The sequence below is a fragment of the Homalodisca vitripennis genome, chromosome 3 (genome assembly GCF_021130785.1).
Source record: "Homalodisca vitripennis isolate AUS2020 chromosome 3, UT_GWSS_2.1, whole genome shotgun sequence".
Taxonomy (NCBI): Eukaryota; Metazoa; Arthropoda; class Insecta; order Hemiptera; family Cicadellidae; genus Homalodisca; species Homalodisca vitripennis.
The window spans coordinates 123,878,703-123,896,624 of NC_060209.1; the positions used below are offsets into that span (position 1 = coordinate 123,878,703).

Below are 17,922 nucleotides of genomic sequence, written 5' to 3' on the forward strand. Positions count from 1 at the left end.
TAAAGTTAACATAGAAAACTAACCATTTGTTGATTATTTTCATTATACAGTAGAACCCCTCATATCCGGCCTCGGTTTTTACCGCACCTCGGTTTATCCGGCCACTTCCCGGAAGCCAATATCGAAATTTATTTACCACGGCTTGTAGACGCGCAGTTGCACGCACTAGTCTCCCACGACTCGTGCGTTATTTTGGTGTATCTATTTGTTAACATTTTCCTGTGTTGTCCTCAGTTGAGCTAGTAGGTTTAACCTGTAAACAGTTTGTTGATTATTTACAGTGCGGTTAGTACAGTACAGTACAATTGTTTTGTTTTGTCAAGTGTTGTATGTACTGTAGGTTGGTTTATCCGGCCGAATCGTTATCCGGCCAGGGGCCTGGTCCCGTGGTGGCCGGATATGAGGGGTTCTACTGTAGCACTCAATTTTAATTTATACTTGTAACAAACATGAAAAACTAGACTTTCCTATTGTCCCAGCTGGAAATATCTGAGATATTGCTGCTACCTCATTAGTTACAATACCATTATTTCTGAACAATCATAAATTACAATGAGTTTCAAGAGAAAGTTTACTTACAGACTATTATGTACACACATTATAATAATCTTATGGATGGTCTGGTTTCAGGAATAATGAATTATTTAAATGTTAACAGTTTTAATCCAGAAAATACAACGTTAATAATAGGTATTCTATTGGTAGAGGGAATAAAAAATATTCTATTGTACATAACACAATACAGTAAAAGGAGATTGTATTACAATCAACCTGAAATACTTGAAGTTACAGTATCGTTTCCTCGTTGATCTCTTTCTATCTTTTCTGTGTAGAAACCATTGAAGTTTTCCCTGTAAAAAAATTAGACAATAGTTGCTAAATATATGAAACTCAATTTAAAGTCAGTATTAAGACGTGAGAGATCACACCAACTTTCTAGAGGTTATGCAAATGCAATTTGTTCTCACTTAATTTTATATTATTACATAGGAAATGTTCTTAAAAATACTGAGATTAATTTAAATGGTTATTGTCTCTTATACTAATTTAAATAATCTGCATATAAAACTTTGTCATAACCAACATACTACTGAATAGGATGAAAATTTATGCTATGCGGAAGATTTCGCGTGAAAGAACTGCTGGATGTATCTTTTTTAAGCATGTAAATTTAAAATTTGCTTATGCTTCAAAAGAAAATTAGTATTAAAAAAAAAACGTGCAAAATGTTACTTTGACTGATTAAAAGTGAGTGATGTTTGTCAAACTGATTGCAAAAAAAGTGAGCAAAAGGCTAACATATGTCAAGGTCACGTGAAGAAATACATGAGAAACGATAAAACTAGCTCTCAAGCTGCTAATTTATTAACCACAAAACTATTACTAAACTCCAAACTTTGTGGCAAACAGCCGTGGGTGTGATCTCTAACGTCTTAAATATAGATACTAGTCTCACTCTTTTATAAGTAATAGTCTTACAATAGGAATGTTTCCAGTGTTATATCAAGCCAGTGAATTATGCTCTCATATAAAACTTAGATTTTATATGAAATGAAATAATCAGGGAAAGTTTAACATCTCACAAATAATTGTAAATGTATTGAGAGAAAAAAGTAATTTTTTTGGAAAATTGTAGTATTTTTAAACAGTTTTACGAAAATTTAAGTAAACAGTTTGAAATAATTCAATGTTCCATTCGACACAATGGTGTATTACACACACTTTATGTGTATGTGTTACATATCTAAATGTTAGTTCCTATTAATTAAATTGAGTTTATTATGATTAATTAATTAATGAAATACCTGTAGAGAATATTGCGCAGTTTTTCTACTGACTCTTCCTGGCCCAGACTAGATATTGTTGTCAGGAGTGTTATAAGATAGGAGGTAAACTTGGTATCGAGTCTCTTGATATTGTCTTCAAAGCTTTGGTTCTCAGAAGCCTTACTGTCAACACCATCGATTGACTGAAACAGATTTATTTAGGATTAGAGTAAGCTGAGTTTTATCATCAATCCAAGTTTAGGTAAAAACAAACAATGGGTGGAGTGAATAAAACCTAGAATCTACTGGTTAGCACCTAGCCCCTAGTCCTAGCTCTTCCTCAAATCGGAGTGAATAAACAAATGCTAGGTCTAGGTAGAAACATCTACCCTAGTTTAAGAAGTAACCGGAAAAACTTGAGCAACTGCTAGGCATAGCACTTGCTAAGCCTAGCAACAACTAGGTTTCATGTTGTGACTTGTTCCCCCCTCCTCTCTCCTCCGCCGCAGCGCCGCGCCGCGCCGCTCCGTTTTCGATGCAGTCTTGTCTCTTGTCACTACTCACTAGTCAGTTCGCTTGTAGTTCGCTTTGTGTTCAGGATAATTATTTCGACTGTTCGACTGTTTGATTGGAAATTAGTTACCATCACAGCAGTCATGTCATCCAGCGACGAAGATGTTGGTGACGATAAATATTTAGACAGGGCTTTGTTTGTCAAACTGGTGACTCAACACCCAGTAATAATTGAAAAATGCAAAACTCCATCTGCTGTTAAGGCCAAAAAAGATGCCTGGAAAATTGTCAGTGAGGATTACTCATCAGCTACAGGGAAAGTTGTAACAGTTGTTCAACTAAATAAGCTGTTGAGTAATATGAAGTCGAATATCAAAATAAAAACAGACAAAAAACAAACTGGGAACAAGCCAATAAAGATGAAATCATGGGAAACCGAATTTCATGATTTTTTAAGTCAAGGAAACAACCCTGTATTTTCTAAAGTACCAGGGAGTATTTCTATTGGAACATCAAGCAATCCTACAACATCAGCGACGAAAACCCTAGCTGAAGTTGAGCAGTCCGACGACGAGAACCTTAGCAATGAAGGAACTGTTTGTGGCGGAAAAAAAACTGTGACTAAAGTGAGAAAAAGTGCCAAAACCGTTATGGCCTATGAAAGTGATGAAACAAAGGACCTCTCTATACCTCAACTTCAACGGATTGTTTTGCTGCAGCAAATGCAGTTGAACAAATTGAAACTGAAAAGAGAAAAAAATAAACTTGAAAATGAGAAGAAAAGTTCTTCTCAAGATGTTGCTTCTCAAACTGATAATGAAGATTTTCATGTTTACCTAAACTTATAAATTAATATTTCCTAGCTAAGTAGTAAATTGTTATCGAAATAATAAATAAATATACCACTCAACCTTTATCCCTAATCCCTAAAAAAAAACAAAAAAAAAAAACAAAAAAAAAACCAAAAAAAATTAAACAGTACCAGCTAACTGGCCCAACTTTTTCCCATTTGTGTATTTTGTAAAACGGTCACAAGACATGGGTAATTCGAGTAAATACTCACTTTATTGATTTACAAACAACATCATTTCTCTTCGCTTGTCAGCACCTCGACCAGTAGTTCCTGGATTCTCATGTTGTACGTCTATTTCTTCAATTTCATCGTCACCATTGATCTCAAAATTGTCATCATAAACATCACCAAGATATTTGGCAATATTATGTAGGACTGCACAACAGACGACTACTTTAGGCACTTTTTCCGAAGCCACACGAACACAGTTACCCAGTATCGGAAATCTTCTTTTTATCTGTCCAAAACACCTTTCGATCACAACTCTTTCCCTAGAATGACACAAATTAAACCGCCTTTCTGCTTCATTTGTTGGTGGTTTGAAAGGGGTTATTAACCATGGTGATATTCCGTACCCGGAATCGCCAAGAAGACATACTCTACCATCAAAACGTGACATGATCTCCCTAACTGGACTTCTGCGCCAAATTCGTGCGTCATGCACACTCCCTGGCCACTCTGCACTTATGCTAGTAAATCTTTCAAGAGCGTCACATGTACCCTGTACATTTATTGTAATACACCCTTTTCTATTTACATATTCGTCCCCATGCAGATTAGGCTTTTTAATTTGTACGTGAGTGCAATCTAGCGCCCCGATCACAGTTGGTAAACGGAAATTTCTCTGCCATTGAATTTTTGCTTCATTAATTTCTTCGACTGTTGCTGGAAAATGTATCCAAAAATTAGCTCTATCAATAATCTTATCCATAACATAGCTTACAGTTTTGCATGCTGTAGTTCTGTGAACGCCAACGTCCTCGGCTATGCCAGACTGAAAACCAGGATCGGCTACGAAACGTAAGAAAACCTCCATTTGTTTCCTTGGAGAAAGTCCACCGCCACGAGTGTCAGTTTCATTCAAAAACTCCGCGGCTAAAAAATCAATACTTTCGGACTCAAACCTTAACAGTTCCTTACACTTATTTATCTCTCGTCGAGCACCATAATGTTTATGCTGTCGAACTTGCATAAACTCCGCCATGGCTGATGTCCAACAAACAACTAAGTAAAAAGCTAGCATGCCTCGGTGCTGACTTAACAAAAGCCTAGCAGTTGCTAGCTTTTAAATTGAGAAGTTGTGTTTTATTCACTCGGTATTGTAAGCAAGTGCTAGGTTTCCGGAAAAATCCTAGCAACTCCTACCCCCTAGCAACTGCTAGCTTTTTATTCACACCAAACCAAGCAGTAGCTTAAAAATCTCTTAGACTTAGCAAATGCTAGGTTTTATTCACTTCACCCAATAACTGCCATTTGTTTATGTTATATATTATGTTACAGTAATGATAATATAATATAGGAAGAAATCATTAATAATATGTATCATTGTATGATGGATAAATTCATACTATTATTTTGTTAAGAGAAGGTAAATATATAATTTTGTACCAAAACAAATTTTTAAAATAAAATTTAAAAACAAATTATAAAAAGAAAAGTTACAAAAGTTGTAGGAACAACTACCCCTCAGTGCTGGGTATGCAGGATGGCCACTCAAAACCTCTTTTGAAATTCTTGGTTTTCCTGGTTAAACATTTCAGATTCTCCAGTCCATTTTAAAACCAAATAAAAACTATAATACTGTATTTGAACCTTACGTCAAGAGCAACGGTGATGGTTTATCATCACCAGATGTATTTGGCAAGAAATGTCATGAAACTGCAGTGGTCTAGCAAATTTTCTCACCAGCAGTATGCGAGAAATTCGGTGATGATTCAACACTACCACCTATTTTAAGCTCCTTAGTTTTTATCTCTGTGTCTTTCAATGTGTCAACATAACATTGCGTATACCTAATAACTTTCCTGTCTGTGGTCTTTGGAAAACACGCTTCCAATTTGGAAAAATAAAGAGAACACACAATGTATATGCAACAGTCGTCATAATTAAAGTATACTATTGCATTTAACTATCCTCAAATATATTCTTTGGGGAAATCGCATCAATGACGTACTAAAAGTTAAAACACACAATGCATATACATTACAATTTTAATGTCATGCAAATCTGACACTGAAGAATTGTACTAATTCAAGCCTTGGAAATAAGTTAGTTTGAGCCCCATTATAATAACATAATTTTACCCAAAATGGCATGAAAACAAACCAATGAAACAAAATGTTGAATAGACAGAGAAAGTAAACATTTTGGTCCAGTCCATTTTGAAACCAAATAAAAACTATAATACTGTATTTGAACCTTACATCGAGAGCAACGGTGATGGTTTATCATCACCAGATGTATTTGGCAAGAAATGTCATGAAACTGCAGTGGTCTAGCAAACTTTCTCACCAGCAATATGCGAGAAATTCGGTGATGATTTATTGCTACCACCTATTTTAAGCTCCTTAGTTTTTATCTCTGTGTCTTTCAATGTGTCAACATAACATTGTGTATACCTAATAACTTTCCCATTATAATAACATAATTTTACCCAAAATGGCATGAAAACAAACAAATGAAACACAATGTTGAATAGACAGAGAAAGTAAACATTTTTGGTGTCCAATTAGTGCAAAATATTACATTAAAAATATTTGTGTGTTTTAACTTAATAATTAAAATGTATTGCAATTTTCACTAAAATCAAATATGAAGTTTGCTGAGTTTTAAAACAATTATTGATATCACTTAATAGAAAATCAATCATTTAATAATATAAAAGTGGTCTTCAAATGACAATTAACCTTTTCATGTGTCCTGAATTACTTCAGAATTTTCAATACTGACTTAATATTTTTACTTGTTGCTTGCCTAAGAACATATCATAACAATAATAATTCTATAATTATACAATTTAAACTATATAAACTATTTAAAAACTGTATGTTTTCCATTTCCTTAATTTCATAAGTTTTAACTGCAGAGACATCAAAAGTTTAGCTATCTATCTTATATCTTACAGATGTAGAAGATCAGCTCCTTTCCACTCTATATATAGTAATTAATTACTGTATATCTCTTTAATACTAAATGTTATGCTTCAATTAATCTAACCAACTAAAAAGCTTCGCCCTCATGACATGGGATGGAGCAATACATTAAAGCAGTCATTTAAGTTTATTTATTTATTTCACAAGATGCAAGGAAATGTCATATCTTGGGGAAACATGACATGAATGATGTTCACAATAATGTGCATGAATGGTTTGTGTAGGATTGTTACTATATAATACTTATTGTCTGAGAATGAATGAATATGGATTGAGATGTGTAGAATGTTGAATGGAGTTAAAAGTTCACATAAAGTGTGTTAGAAATTGAAACATTGACTTTTTAAGTGTTTTTCATGTGCAAATATAACCTTGTTTCGGAATAAAACAAAGAAAATACAAACTACATTAAAATTTTTAGTTTCCAATGAAAAACAATGACCATACAGTATTTTAAGGTTTAAGAATAACCAGAAGTTACACATAGAGTGATTGCACTGGTGTAAGCTATTTCAAATTTGAATGAATAAAATTACAAACTAAACAAAATTACTGTAATTTTATGGTGAGTAAGATTTAGAAACGAGTATTTAAACAGTTGCAAAAGTAACAAACATCAAAGATAATGCTTCCTAGCTATCATTTGCTTTTTCAGTACTGAATTTGCTGTTTCAAAATTAGTACACCAGGTTTAAGTTTTATAACAATGACAAAACCTACATTATTGTTATTGTTTACCAGAAGAACAATGTAAAAATTATCAGCTGACAAAGGTTGATGGTCAAATGCCAGAGAAGCTGAACATGTTCATAAGAACATGAAGATAAGGCTAATTGCCTTGCATCCTCATGAATAGACATTGAAATTGGGCTAGTGTATGATTAGGGGATGAGGACCTACAACATATTTTAAAGAGTTTTATAAGGGCATTGTTTAAAGAGTGTTGATTGTTTGGATAGAATGTTTTTAAAAATCGTTTTTAAGAACGCACACCAAGTTTCAGCCTGAGTGTCGAGAGATATTGAGAATTGAGGAAATCAAGTGATTTCTCAAAAATAGATGAAGAATTTCACGTGTTGATAAAATATTACTTTATGAAAGGCAAACACCTCAGGAGACTACACAAAAGCTTGATAAACATTATGGTGACTGTTCATTTTCAATAAGAACAGTTTATAAGTGGTTTCACCATTTTCAAACTGGCCATTTGAGTATAAAAGAAGTTGAAAGTTTTGTTGAAGGTGCGTGAGATTGCTAGTGCTGTGGGCATCTCCAGTAAACGGGTACATAATATTTTGCACCAATATTTAGACATGAGAAAACTGTTCGCAAGGTGGGTGCCGTGATTGCTCACGAAACACAAAATCGTGTGGTGTTGTAAGCACGGTTTATAGCTGTTCCAGCACAACCCAGAGGACTTTGAGCGTTGTTTCGTCACTGTTGATGAAATGTGTATACACCACTATACTCCTAAGACCAAAGAGAAATCTAAACAATGGGTTGCCAAGGAGGAATCTATACCATGAAAGGCAAAGACTGTTTCTTCGGCTGGGAAGGTTATTGCAACTGTCTTTTAGGATGCGCAAGGAACAATCTTCATCGACTATCTAGAAAAAGGTAAAACCATTACTGGTGAGTATTATTCACTGTTATTGGATCGTTTAAAAACCGAGCTGTAACAAAAATGTACACAAATGTCTCACAAAAAAGTCCTTTTCCATCATGACAATGCACCAGTTCATGCCTCAGCAGTTGTGGCCGCAAACTATTGGAAATAGGTTTTTTCAAACCATTCCACATCCGCCCTATTCTCAAGGGTTGGCTCTGTCGGACTATTATTTGTTCCCTAATATGAAGAAATGGCTGATGGGACAAAATTTCATTCAAACAAGGAGGTGATAGCGGAAACAAGTGACTATTTTGCAGGCTTGGACAAATACTATTATTAGGATGGAATCAACAAGCTAGAACAATGTTGGATACTTCCTTCATTGGATCAGTTAATGCATTAGTTTTAGTTTCATTGATATTTAAGAAATTTTAATGATGTGTTATCTTAATTGTAAACATAGCCCCATTTGGTCTTATTTTAATGTGACCGATGAAAACAAAAATAAATGTAGATTTGACTATGAAGAATTGATTATGTTTAGTGAAACAATCACTAATTTAAGAAGACGGCATGTAATAATTTAAAAATTGGATACATAGTCTGAGATTAGTGCTGGAAATTATGATCTTTGATTGCCAAAACCTTCTATGAGCACCCCAACACCACAAATTAACAATGAAATTGTTTCAAGAAAATTTCAGGTTTATAATAAAATTTCGACTTAACAAGTAAAATAAGAAACTGGATGTCAAGTATCAATAATAAGGGTTTGGGTAATTTATTCAGCAATGAATATTTTTGAAATTCCAGTAGAACTAAATCTAAAAATGCCAGCAGCCTATAAGGAATGTAGGACTGTAGTCAAAGAAATGTTAAGAAACAGTCTGTCATACTCTGACTGTTGTTCTTCAGAAGTATTGAAAGTTCTTTGGTACTGAGCCTAATATTTTACAGTTAATTTAAAAACAAACCGGTGTTCTTAGATTGTGTTTTATCAAGGTTTCTCATACTAGCTTTAATCTAGCTCAAAGGAAATCACTGACAACTGATATATCTTGTAAATTGTTACTTGTCACTGATAATGCATCAAATATAATTGGAACTATTGATACACTTAAGTGGACACAGTTTGGATGATACATTTGTACCATAAATGTAACAATGAATGGTGTTCTAGGACATCTAGAATTCATTCAAGGTCTGATACAAAATGCAAGAAATATAGTTCCATACTTACGTATTAACAAGATTTAGGTAGCAACAAATAAAAAAACTTATTTGCAATGTTTGCACTCAATATAATTCATGTTACAATATATTTTAGAGGTTTGCTTAATTTCAAGATGCGGTTAAAAACACCTTTAGCTATCTGTGAGCTAAAAGTGAGTTGAATTTGAATTCAGAAGAGTGAAAAGTACATGAAGGTTGGTTGAGATTTTAAAACCATTTACAGAAAAAACCAGACAGATGAAAGGTGATGGATTTGTAACAAGATATCAGATAATTTACATAGTCTAGGATTGCTAAGGATACCTATTACATACCATAAACATGATAGTAATATAAAGGTGGAAACGAAACCATCATAAAAATACTTCACGAATTTCGGTAGAGATTTCTATATCTGTAGAGAACCTTCAACCTACCAAGAAAATCTTGGGTAATAGCACGAGTCACATGATTAGAGAATGGAAGGCCAATATCAAATTAATTGCTGATTCCTATTATTCTGGACGAGGTCATATTGTCAAAAACTGCACTGACAAGCAAATTTCACACTTGTATCTGCTAGAGCATGTACCAGCTTATATGAAAAACAGTGCACCTGCCTATATTTCTTTTAACCCTTGTCAATAAATCTTATATTGATTTTATCAAGGTCTGCGTTTTATATAAACAATAGCTTCTTAAACTGAGGAAAGGGTTGAGAAAACTTCATGAAACTAATAGTATTTTGCATAAAACATAAAAAGTTGTATCTTACACGGTGACATAAAGCCTGCAAATAGTCTACATTAGAAATGAACTGAGCAGTGACATTTGATTAGAAGTGAATACCAGCGATATCACCGGACCAACAGAATTTGAGTGGAAAGGGTTAAGGGGTATTTTTAAGTGAGAAAACAATAAAAAACATCCGAATTATAGAAGGGAACCTGACATAATAAGAGGATGCAGTGTTTTGCCAAGAAAATTCTTAAAAGGTAAGAAGAATGCACTAAATCATTGTCCTAATGAAGTTACAAAGATTTTGTGTATATCAGTTTTGCTTACGGTGCAATGCACCACATAGGAAACATAGAACTTCTAAGTTCTTTAGTGATAGTCTGACCTTCAAGTACATACTCAACAAAAACTACACATTGCAGTCAAAAAACATTGCATGACCTTGATGTTGCTTTGAATTTGTCTTTATCTTTTTGGACAGTGCATTTCACTTGGAAGACTACACTTTGGTCAACGGCTCATACTCATAAATCTACAATTCATCGTCTGTTATGACTATGAAAATTAGGGTAATTTTGTCTATGTTATAATATGTCCTGAGTAATTTTTGAAGCCACAGCTGTTTGGATCTGACAAGTTCTTTAGAACAAAATTTTGCAGAAACTGTATTTGGGCAAATCTTCTGTTAAAATCAAATAAATTAAACCACTACTGATGCTTACCTTTGTAACTGTTCACTGACAGTAATATGTTGACCCTCAATTACTAAAATACAAACTTGATCAATGACTTCATCATTTCAACCTGTTACTGGTCTTCCAGAATTCCAGAATAAGGTTGTCTGTCCAACGAGGTACGGCTATCTTTAAACCTGTTGTGCCACTCCTTTATATACAGCGCACTCATAGCATCTTCTCCAAAAGCATGTTATATTTTTAAATGGATTCTACTTGGGAATAACCAAGTTTTTACCAAATATCATTGTTCCACACATTCTGCCATACTCCACAAAACAAGTGCGATGAGCACTCAGTACAGGGTTTGACGTCAAACAGCTTTAACTCGACTGACACGATGTTGAGCTCACTGCCTGGTGTGAGCATTAACACATGTAGTTGAATCTATCTACATGCCAGCTAGTACCTCACTCCAATAATTTCCTTGTGTAATAGAAAATAAGGTTGGATATGTTTTGAAGACACTTTGTATTTTAGATCGTAAAATGCCCTTAAAGTGGTCATTATATTATCTTTTTATGTACATTTTTGTTAATTTAAAAGACAAATACGAAAATCGGCATATTGTCACAGAAAAAGAAACAGCTGCAATTTAAGTATTTTTTGTGTTTGTTTTTGTTGAATCTTTATGAATTTTGTACTGTACAAAGAACAGAATTACAAGAACAATATAACAAACTTTATAATAGTAAAGAAACAAAGTTTGGACTGCTCGATATTGATTGATCCTTTAATATTTTTGTAATGTAAATAATTCCTGTCTTGTGTACAACATTTACTTTAAATCGCCTATCATACATACTATTTTGAATAATTCAGCAAAACCTATAATTGAGTGCCTAAAGAATGTCAGCATATTTTTTCATAATTCTTTAACCAATGAATTTTCTAAAAATCTACATATGTCTACATAATATAACTTATAAAGTTTTTGTTAACATAGTACTTTAAAGTTTAAGATGAGAAATATCAACCAATAATTAACGAACAGTTAGAAGAATAATCAAGCTTTACTTGTAAAAGCTCTTCCTTTGGTCAATAAAAATGAAAATAGCTAAATTCAAAAGTTAATTTTCAGCCTAAAAATATTTTATATCTATTTTTAAATCTTAAAAATAATATGTACAAGTAGAAATCAAAAGTTACAAAATATAAATATTATTCAAAGAAAATAAATACACAAAGAATAAAGGTCAACAGCAACTAAATGTAAAAAATGTACGTCAATGCTTTCAGCAACCTCTTCTGGATGAACTTGCTGCTATTTTGGAACATGAATGAAATAAAAATAAAAATCAAACAAAAGCAGATCACAAACAAAAAAAACCCAGGAAACACACCAAAGCAGAAATGAACTAAGGGTCAGAATAAAGCCAAGCGAGCCGAGTTAGCGAGGCAAGAGTCACCTGAATGTCTGAGTCGAAGGGTTGGTCATCAGAGAGCATTGATGTCAGTTCAGCATCCAGGAAATACCTCTGCATGCGCTGCGTGAGCACACAGACAGACAGATACAGGCGTGCACTTAGTGTTACAGTATGTACAGATATTACCACCTGAATAGATCTTAGAGAAAAGTACATCTATAGCTTTTAAGTAAATATAAAAAGCAGAGAAAAACTTCAAGAGGTCAAGTAACCATTATTAAATTGTATCCTGAAAAATATAATACATACCACTTTCATAAAATTTGTGCCATTTTTGTTCAAATTTCAAATTCAAATTAATGTTTTGCTGTTAAAACATAAACATGCATAACTATCGTCAAAATACATAGATTTAAGAACAGGCTAATGTCTATCTAATAGAAAGAATTTCAAATCCTTATCAATTAAAAAGTAATGAGTACTATACTATATATTCTTTTTTAACTAACCAAAGCTTGAGCTTATTCTGAAAGTATTAACCTCCTTGAATCCATAGAACAAGTTATTGTAAAATTTTATATCGGGATACAAATTTCGCTTTTCAAATAGTTTTTGACTGGTTTGGGAGAAAGAATGAATTATTGCTGCAAAGATTGTAAAGTAACTGTTTTACTGGGAATAGGTGTTTGTTTTTGAAGAAAAATTAAATGCATTCCAACAAGTATAAGCTTGAAAAAGTCAATAAGTTAAATTGTCTAAAGAAACCTCTACATGATTGAGATCAATCAAATCTACATATCACTCTTATGACCCCCATATGACTAAACCATAGCTCATATAAGAATAGAAACACCCATAGTAAGCTGTCAGTAATATGTCTTTACCAGATAATGAAGTCAACCAGTGTAAGATGAATGAACTTTTGCTTAGTTTTTTTTTCTAATTACTTTCAATGTGGCTGTGGAAGGACATATTACATTCAATTATCTGACCAAAGAAATTTTCGTTTCTCAGAGGATCTTAAACAGAATTCAACAAGTTTAAGTCTTCTTTACATTTAAATGAAAATGGTTCTGTTCCAGCCACTGAAGAAAATAACTACCCTGATATGAATATATTGATTTCTAAATATTGCCTGTCTCTATTAGAAATGCTGAAGGATATACGAGGCGTGTTAAGAAAGTAAGTACCATTTCATTCTACTGCTGCCTTAGGGTTGCAATCGGTGTTCCGCACATGTGCACTAGTTGATCACTAGCTATTGACTCACGCCATTTTTGTTGTTCTATGTTGTGTTTTCAGTTTTCTCTGAACATTTAAAATGCTTAAAACAATTAGTGATTTCGCAGATTGTGAGATTCATTCTGTATTAAGATTTTTGAACGCAAGGAATTTGAAAATGGCTGAAATTTATCGTCAACTTTGAAAGTTTACGGGCAAGACAAGATGACTGAAGAAATGGTGAGAAAGTGGGTTAGACTGTTCAATGGCAGTCGAACAAATGTGCATGATGAGAATCAAAGCGGTCGGCCTTCTCTCATCACCGATGATCTGGTAAGGGCAGTTGACGAAAAAATCCAAGAGAACAGACGTTTCACTATGACAACATTATCTGATGATTGGCAACAAAATTGTGACAGGTGATGAAACTTGGGTCCGCCATGTCACACCAGAATCCAAACAGCAGTCAATGGAGTGGGGGCACGCAATCTCCAAAGAAACAAAACTTTAAGACAAAGTCAGCACAAAAAATCATGAACACTGTCTTTTGGGATCGCAAAGGTGTTTTGCTGATTGATTTTCTCCCAAGAGGTGAAACCACTAATGCGGCAAGGTATTGCGGAACCTTAAGAAAACTGAAGCAGGCAATTCAAAACAAACGGAGAGGAATGCTCAGTAACGGAATTGTGTTGCTCCATGACAATGCTCATTCCCATACCGCTCGTGACACTCAAACATTGGTTCGACAATTTCGTTGGGAGCAGTTTAATCACTCGCCCCACAGCCCGGACTTGGCACCATTTGACTACCGCTTGTTCCTGCACATGAAGGCGGCCAACGCTTTGAGACCGACGATGAAGTGAAAACTGCCATGGAGTCATGACTACATTCGTTGGCGGGAACCTTCTATGAAGAGGGTATAGACAAAGTGATCACCCGCTATAACAAGTGTTTGAACATAAGTGGAAAATATGTCAAAAAATAAATTACGGTTTGGGCTTTCATGTGTTTTTTTTTTAACGGTTGTATCATCTATAAAGAGACACAAGTTGCCTTGATTTACAGCTGCAATTGTTTACAAATAAAAGAAAAAGAATAGGTCCAAGGATGGAACTTTATGGCACACCACCTTAAAGTATGCAGCTCACTAGACTTGTATGTAGGGAGAAAACCTAAATTGTCAATATACGGAACAGCCACCACTTGCTTCCGGTTAAGAACAAAAGAAGAAACCCAATCATAGACCCTGCCTCTAATACTAAATTGGTAGACTTTTTCAAGAAACAAATTGTGAGGGACTAATTTGTAAATTTATTACAATTATGGCAATAAAAAGCTTATCTACTTTTTCTATTGCTACAGGATACACCTGCACACTTCACAGATCAATCTGGCTTGCTGCATTAACTTATTTTCTTGACCTTTGTTCTACAGGATGTATAAATTTATCTGATAGTCATTTCTGTATTTCTCTACTATAGACGTAGTCTCACTCACTGAGCTTGTTGGTTCTCCAACATTCTGGCTTCTAAAGAATACAATAAAATATGGGCTGTGGATCTGTGGGTATACCTTATTGAATATAATAAGAAAAAGGTAGAACAGTAAAAGGTGGCTGGTCAGATACACATAGCACCCAGATTAAAGACAGTATTTGATTTTACTCTAACTTTAGCCTGAGTAGGATATCCAATGTCTAATGTCCAATGCTTATAATCATAGCACTGATATTCTGTCCATACCAATTACTTGGTATTGTCCCAAAGATTACAATAAAGCTAAATTAAAATAAAAACTGTAATTTTATTGGTGACAAATTTTGAGAATTACATTTTTGTTCTTGTTTGTGTGAATTGTACTTTAAAATAAAAATGTTTAAAGAATATTAAACGAAATTTGTTGTAGTATATTATGTATATAATTTCTTTATAACATGACATACTTAAAGAAAATTAAGTCAACATACTTTAATCATTTAGAGATAAAATTGGACATACATTTTCATACTTTTTGAACAAGATTGTTTGGTTTATAGAAAAGCATTTGGCGTACTTTTTATTAACATTTTATAAACATATCTATTTTGTAAAATCAATGGAGCTTGTTTTTTGGTCCATGAGGAACCTTTGTAAAAAGTTTTAAGTCTCTACAACCTTTCTATCAAGAGTTATCGTACATACGGATGGACAATGACATAATTTGAAGGAGACCATGTAGGGTTCTCTTAATTAATAAGAGCATGAAATTAATAATTACTACAACAAAAATTTAAAGTAATAATATTAAATTAGAAAGTAGACCATCACAAAAATATATTTTCCAAAGAAATAACAAAATTATAGGCTAGACATTATTTTAAACACAAGATCCGGCATGAATTATTATATTCTAAGAAATCTTATAACACGAATTTTAAATGTAATTTTAAAGCAAACAAAAATCTTCATTAGCACTAAAATGTAGAATCCTAGTAACAACAGTTAAGAAATTGATTGTACTTTTTCACTACCCCGTAGCATTTTATCAGTTTGAATGACATGTCCCTGTATTCTTATGCAGAAAAGAAATAATTTTCTGTTATTGGGAAAAGTAATGAGAAAAATTATTTATTGTAGTTGCCTCTTTGATCCAGCCCATAACAGCTTTTCTTTATTATGACAGTGTTTGTACTGCTTTAATGAACAACTATTTACCACTGTTTCAAAGTCTGACACATGTAATGCTTCTTCACTAGACAGTTCATTACTGTAAGTGGGCTTTTATTGATCTGTATATTTTTATTGATGACCCTTCACTGTGGAGGAGCTGACATGGATTGTTATCCCATCAATCAATGACCCACTGGCTCATTCCTAAACATTTTCTTTTATATTAGCTGAAAAATTAGAAAAATCTTAAATTCAACTACACACAAAAGTAATTTTTAGTAGACATATTATAAGGTCCATTGATTGAAAGAACACGTAAAAATACACATATTTTACACATAATTAGAAATTGTCGATTGTAGTACAATCTTTCTCAACTAGTAGAGAACATTCTAGTTGTCTGTTCATTTTGGGTTGCAGAGTCAATGTGGAAAGCAGTGTTGCTAATTAACTTTTTATAGACACTGTATAAAGGTTACAATGTATTGAGTACTATATTAAATATATATGAAAACTGTTAGCCTGCTGAAGGGAGTGGAGGGAGGGACTTGTCTTAGATTTAGGTTTGGAGAATTTCTTGATTTTGTTACCCAGTTCCCATCTTCTTAACTGTGAGGGATTGCAATGTTTTGGTAATGATTTTACTATTGTGGATTTGGAACAGTTAAATTGAAGTCTGTGATGTTGTGGCTTATTTGCCTGTGACTGGTTTGTTTGAGACTGGTTTGTTTTTATAGTCTACTTTGACAATGTGTCTGGGCCCATTCATTTTTGTCCTTAGACTATTGGTTGTGAGGCCTATATACTGTGCAGGAGAGTGTTGGCATTGACGTTGGTAAATTGAGATTTTCTATAGAGCAGGTGTTGTGTCCTTTTACCTTAAATATCTCCTTTGTTAATGAGCTTATGAAGTTATAAGTAGGTTGGTTTATGGAACTTATTTTGCACTTTTGGTTTTTGTATGGGGATAAACCTTGGGTTGAGCTAGGATTGTCTTTACTATCAGGTGTGTTGGGATCAGGGATTTTAGGATTGACAAGTAGATTTTTCAGAGTAGGGAGTTGTTTGAAAGTAGCAGTGGGAGCAGATAAGATCTTTTACTCCTTTATGTGAGAAGAGACTTGTAACATTTTGAAGCAATCTTTTAATATGGAATTCAGTTGTTGTAGGGCTTGATTGAATGTTACAGTGATAGCAGTGTCTATAAAAAGTGAATTGGCAACACTGCTTCCCACATTGACTCTGCTACTCAAAATGAATAGAGAACTACAATGTTCTCTTGGTTGAGAAAGATTGCAGGGCAATCGAAAATTTCTAATTATGTGTAAAATACGTGTACTTTTATGTGTTCTTTCGATCAGTGGACCCTAGAAGATAGTTTTCAAGGTAAGCCTGTTGATCTTCCTATTAAACAAGTCATTATTCTTGGTAAAATTGTATTAAAAATATCCTCAAGAAATATATTATTCATAAAATTTAAATTATTAACACAGTGTGAACATAAGGCAACACATTACAACATAACTACAAGCATATCTGAAAAAAACATACAGCAAAAGATACACATGCTCAGATTGTCTGGCTTGAAAAATTATGCTCCATGTTTTTTAAATTGTTACAAGGGCTATTTAGAAAGTAAGGTTAAAAGGCACGTAGCTTTCGTGGTAGAAGTTACTACTACTGCTATGTTTGACAATCAAATCGGCAGTCCTGATTGTCAGCAGCTTGATGGATGGTATTTGTAGTATAGTTTAGAGATGAGCATTACATTGCATTCCATGAAATATGCTACCTCAATGCTAAGAGCATAAATGCCACTATAATTCATCATGAAATAGTTTAAGTTTATGAACAAAATTTCACATGAAAACAATATGTGAGACCCTGATATTGTGCAGAACATATTTCATCTCTTGTCTGTATAGAAAAGCCTTGTCCATCTCAAAAGGGTAAAATGATTCTAGGGTGACATTGACTGTCATTATTTTGTACTTCAGTAAACATCTTTGATACCTATTACTTGGTAATATCTGAGTCCACCAGCTGTGATTTTATGGCAATAGGTCTCACAATGTATGGATGAGATTGTTGCATGTTGTCAACTGTCAA

General features: G+C 33.6%; 1 protein-coding gene across 2 annotated transcripts in view; it reads right to left on the minus strand.

The window, feature by feature from the left end:
- Positions 1-640: 640 nt before the first annotated feature.
- The window catches only part of LOC124357490 (gamma-tubulin complex component 2-like), a 108,024-nt gene continuing 90,742 nt past the window's right edge, over positions 641-17,922 (minus strand). The window contains exons 14-16 of one of the 2 annotated variants that reach the window (XM_046809333.1): positions 11,987-12,064; positions 1,806-1,969; positions 641-851 (exon numbers count right to left, since the gene is read on the minus strand). In XM_046809333.1, coding sequence (XP_046665289.1) covers positions 767-851; positions 1,806-1,969; positions 11,987-12,064 — 327 coding nt within the window. In that variant the 3' untranslated portion in view covers positions 641-766. The remainder of the gene's footprint in view (positions 852-1,805; positions 1,970-11,986; positions 12,065-17,922) is intronic. The other variant, XM_046809334.1, reaches the window with a different exon arrangement.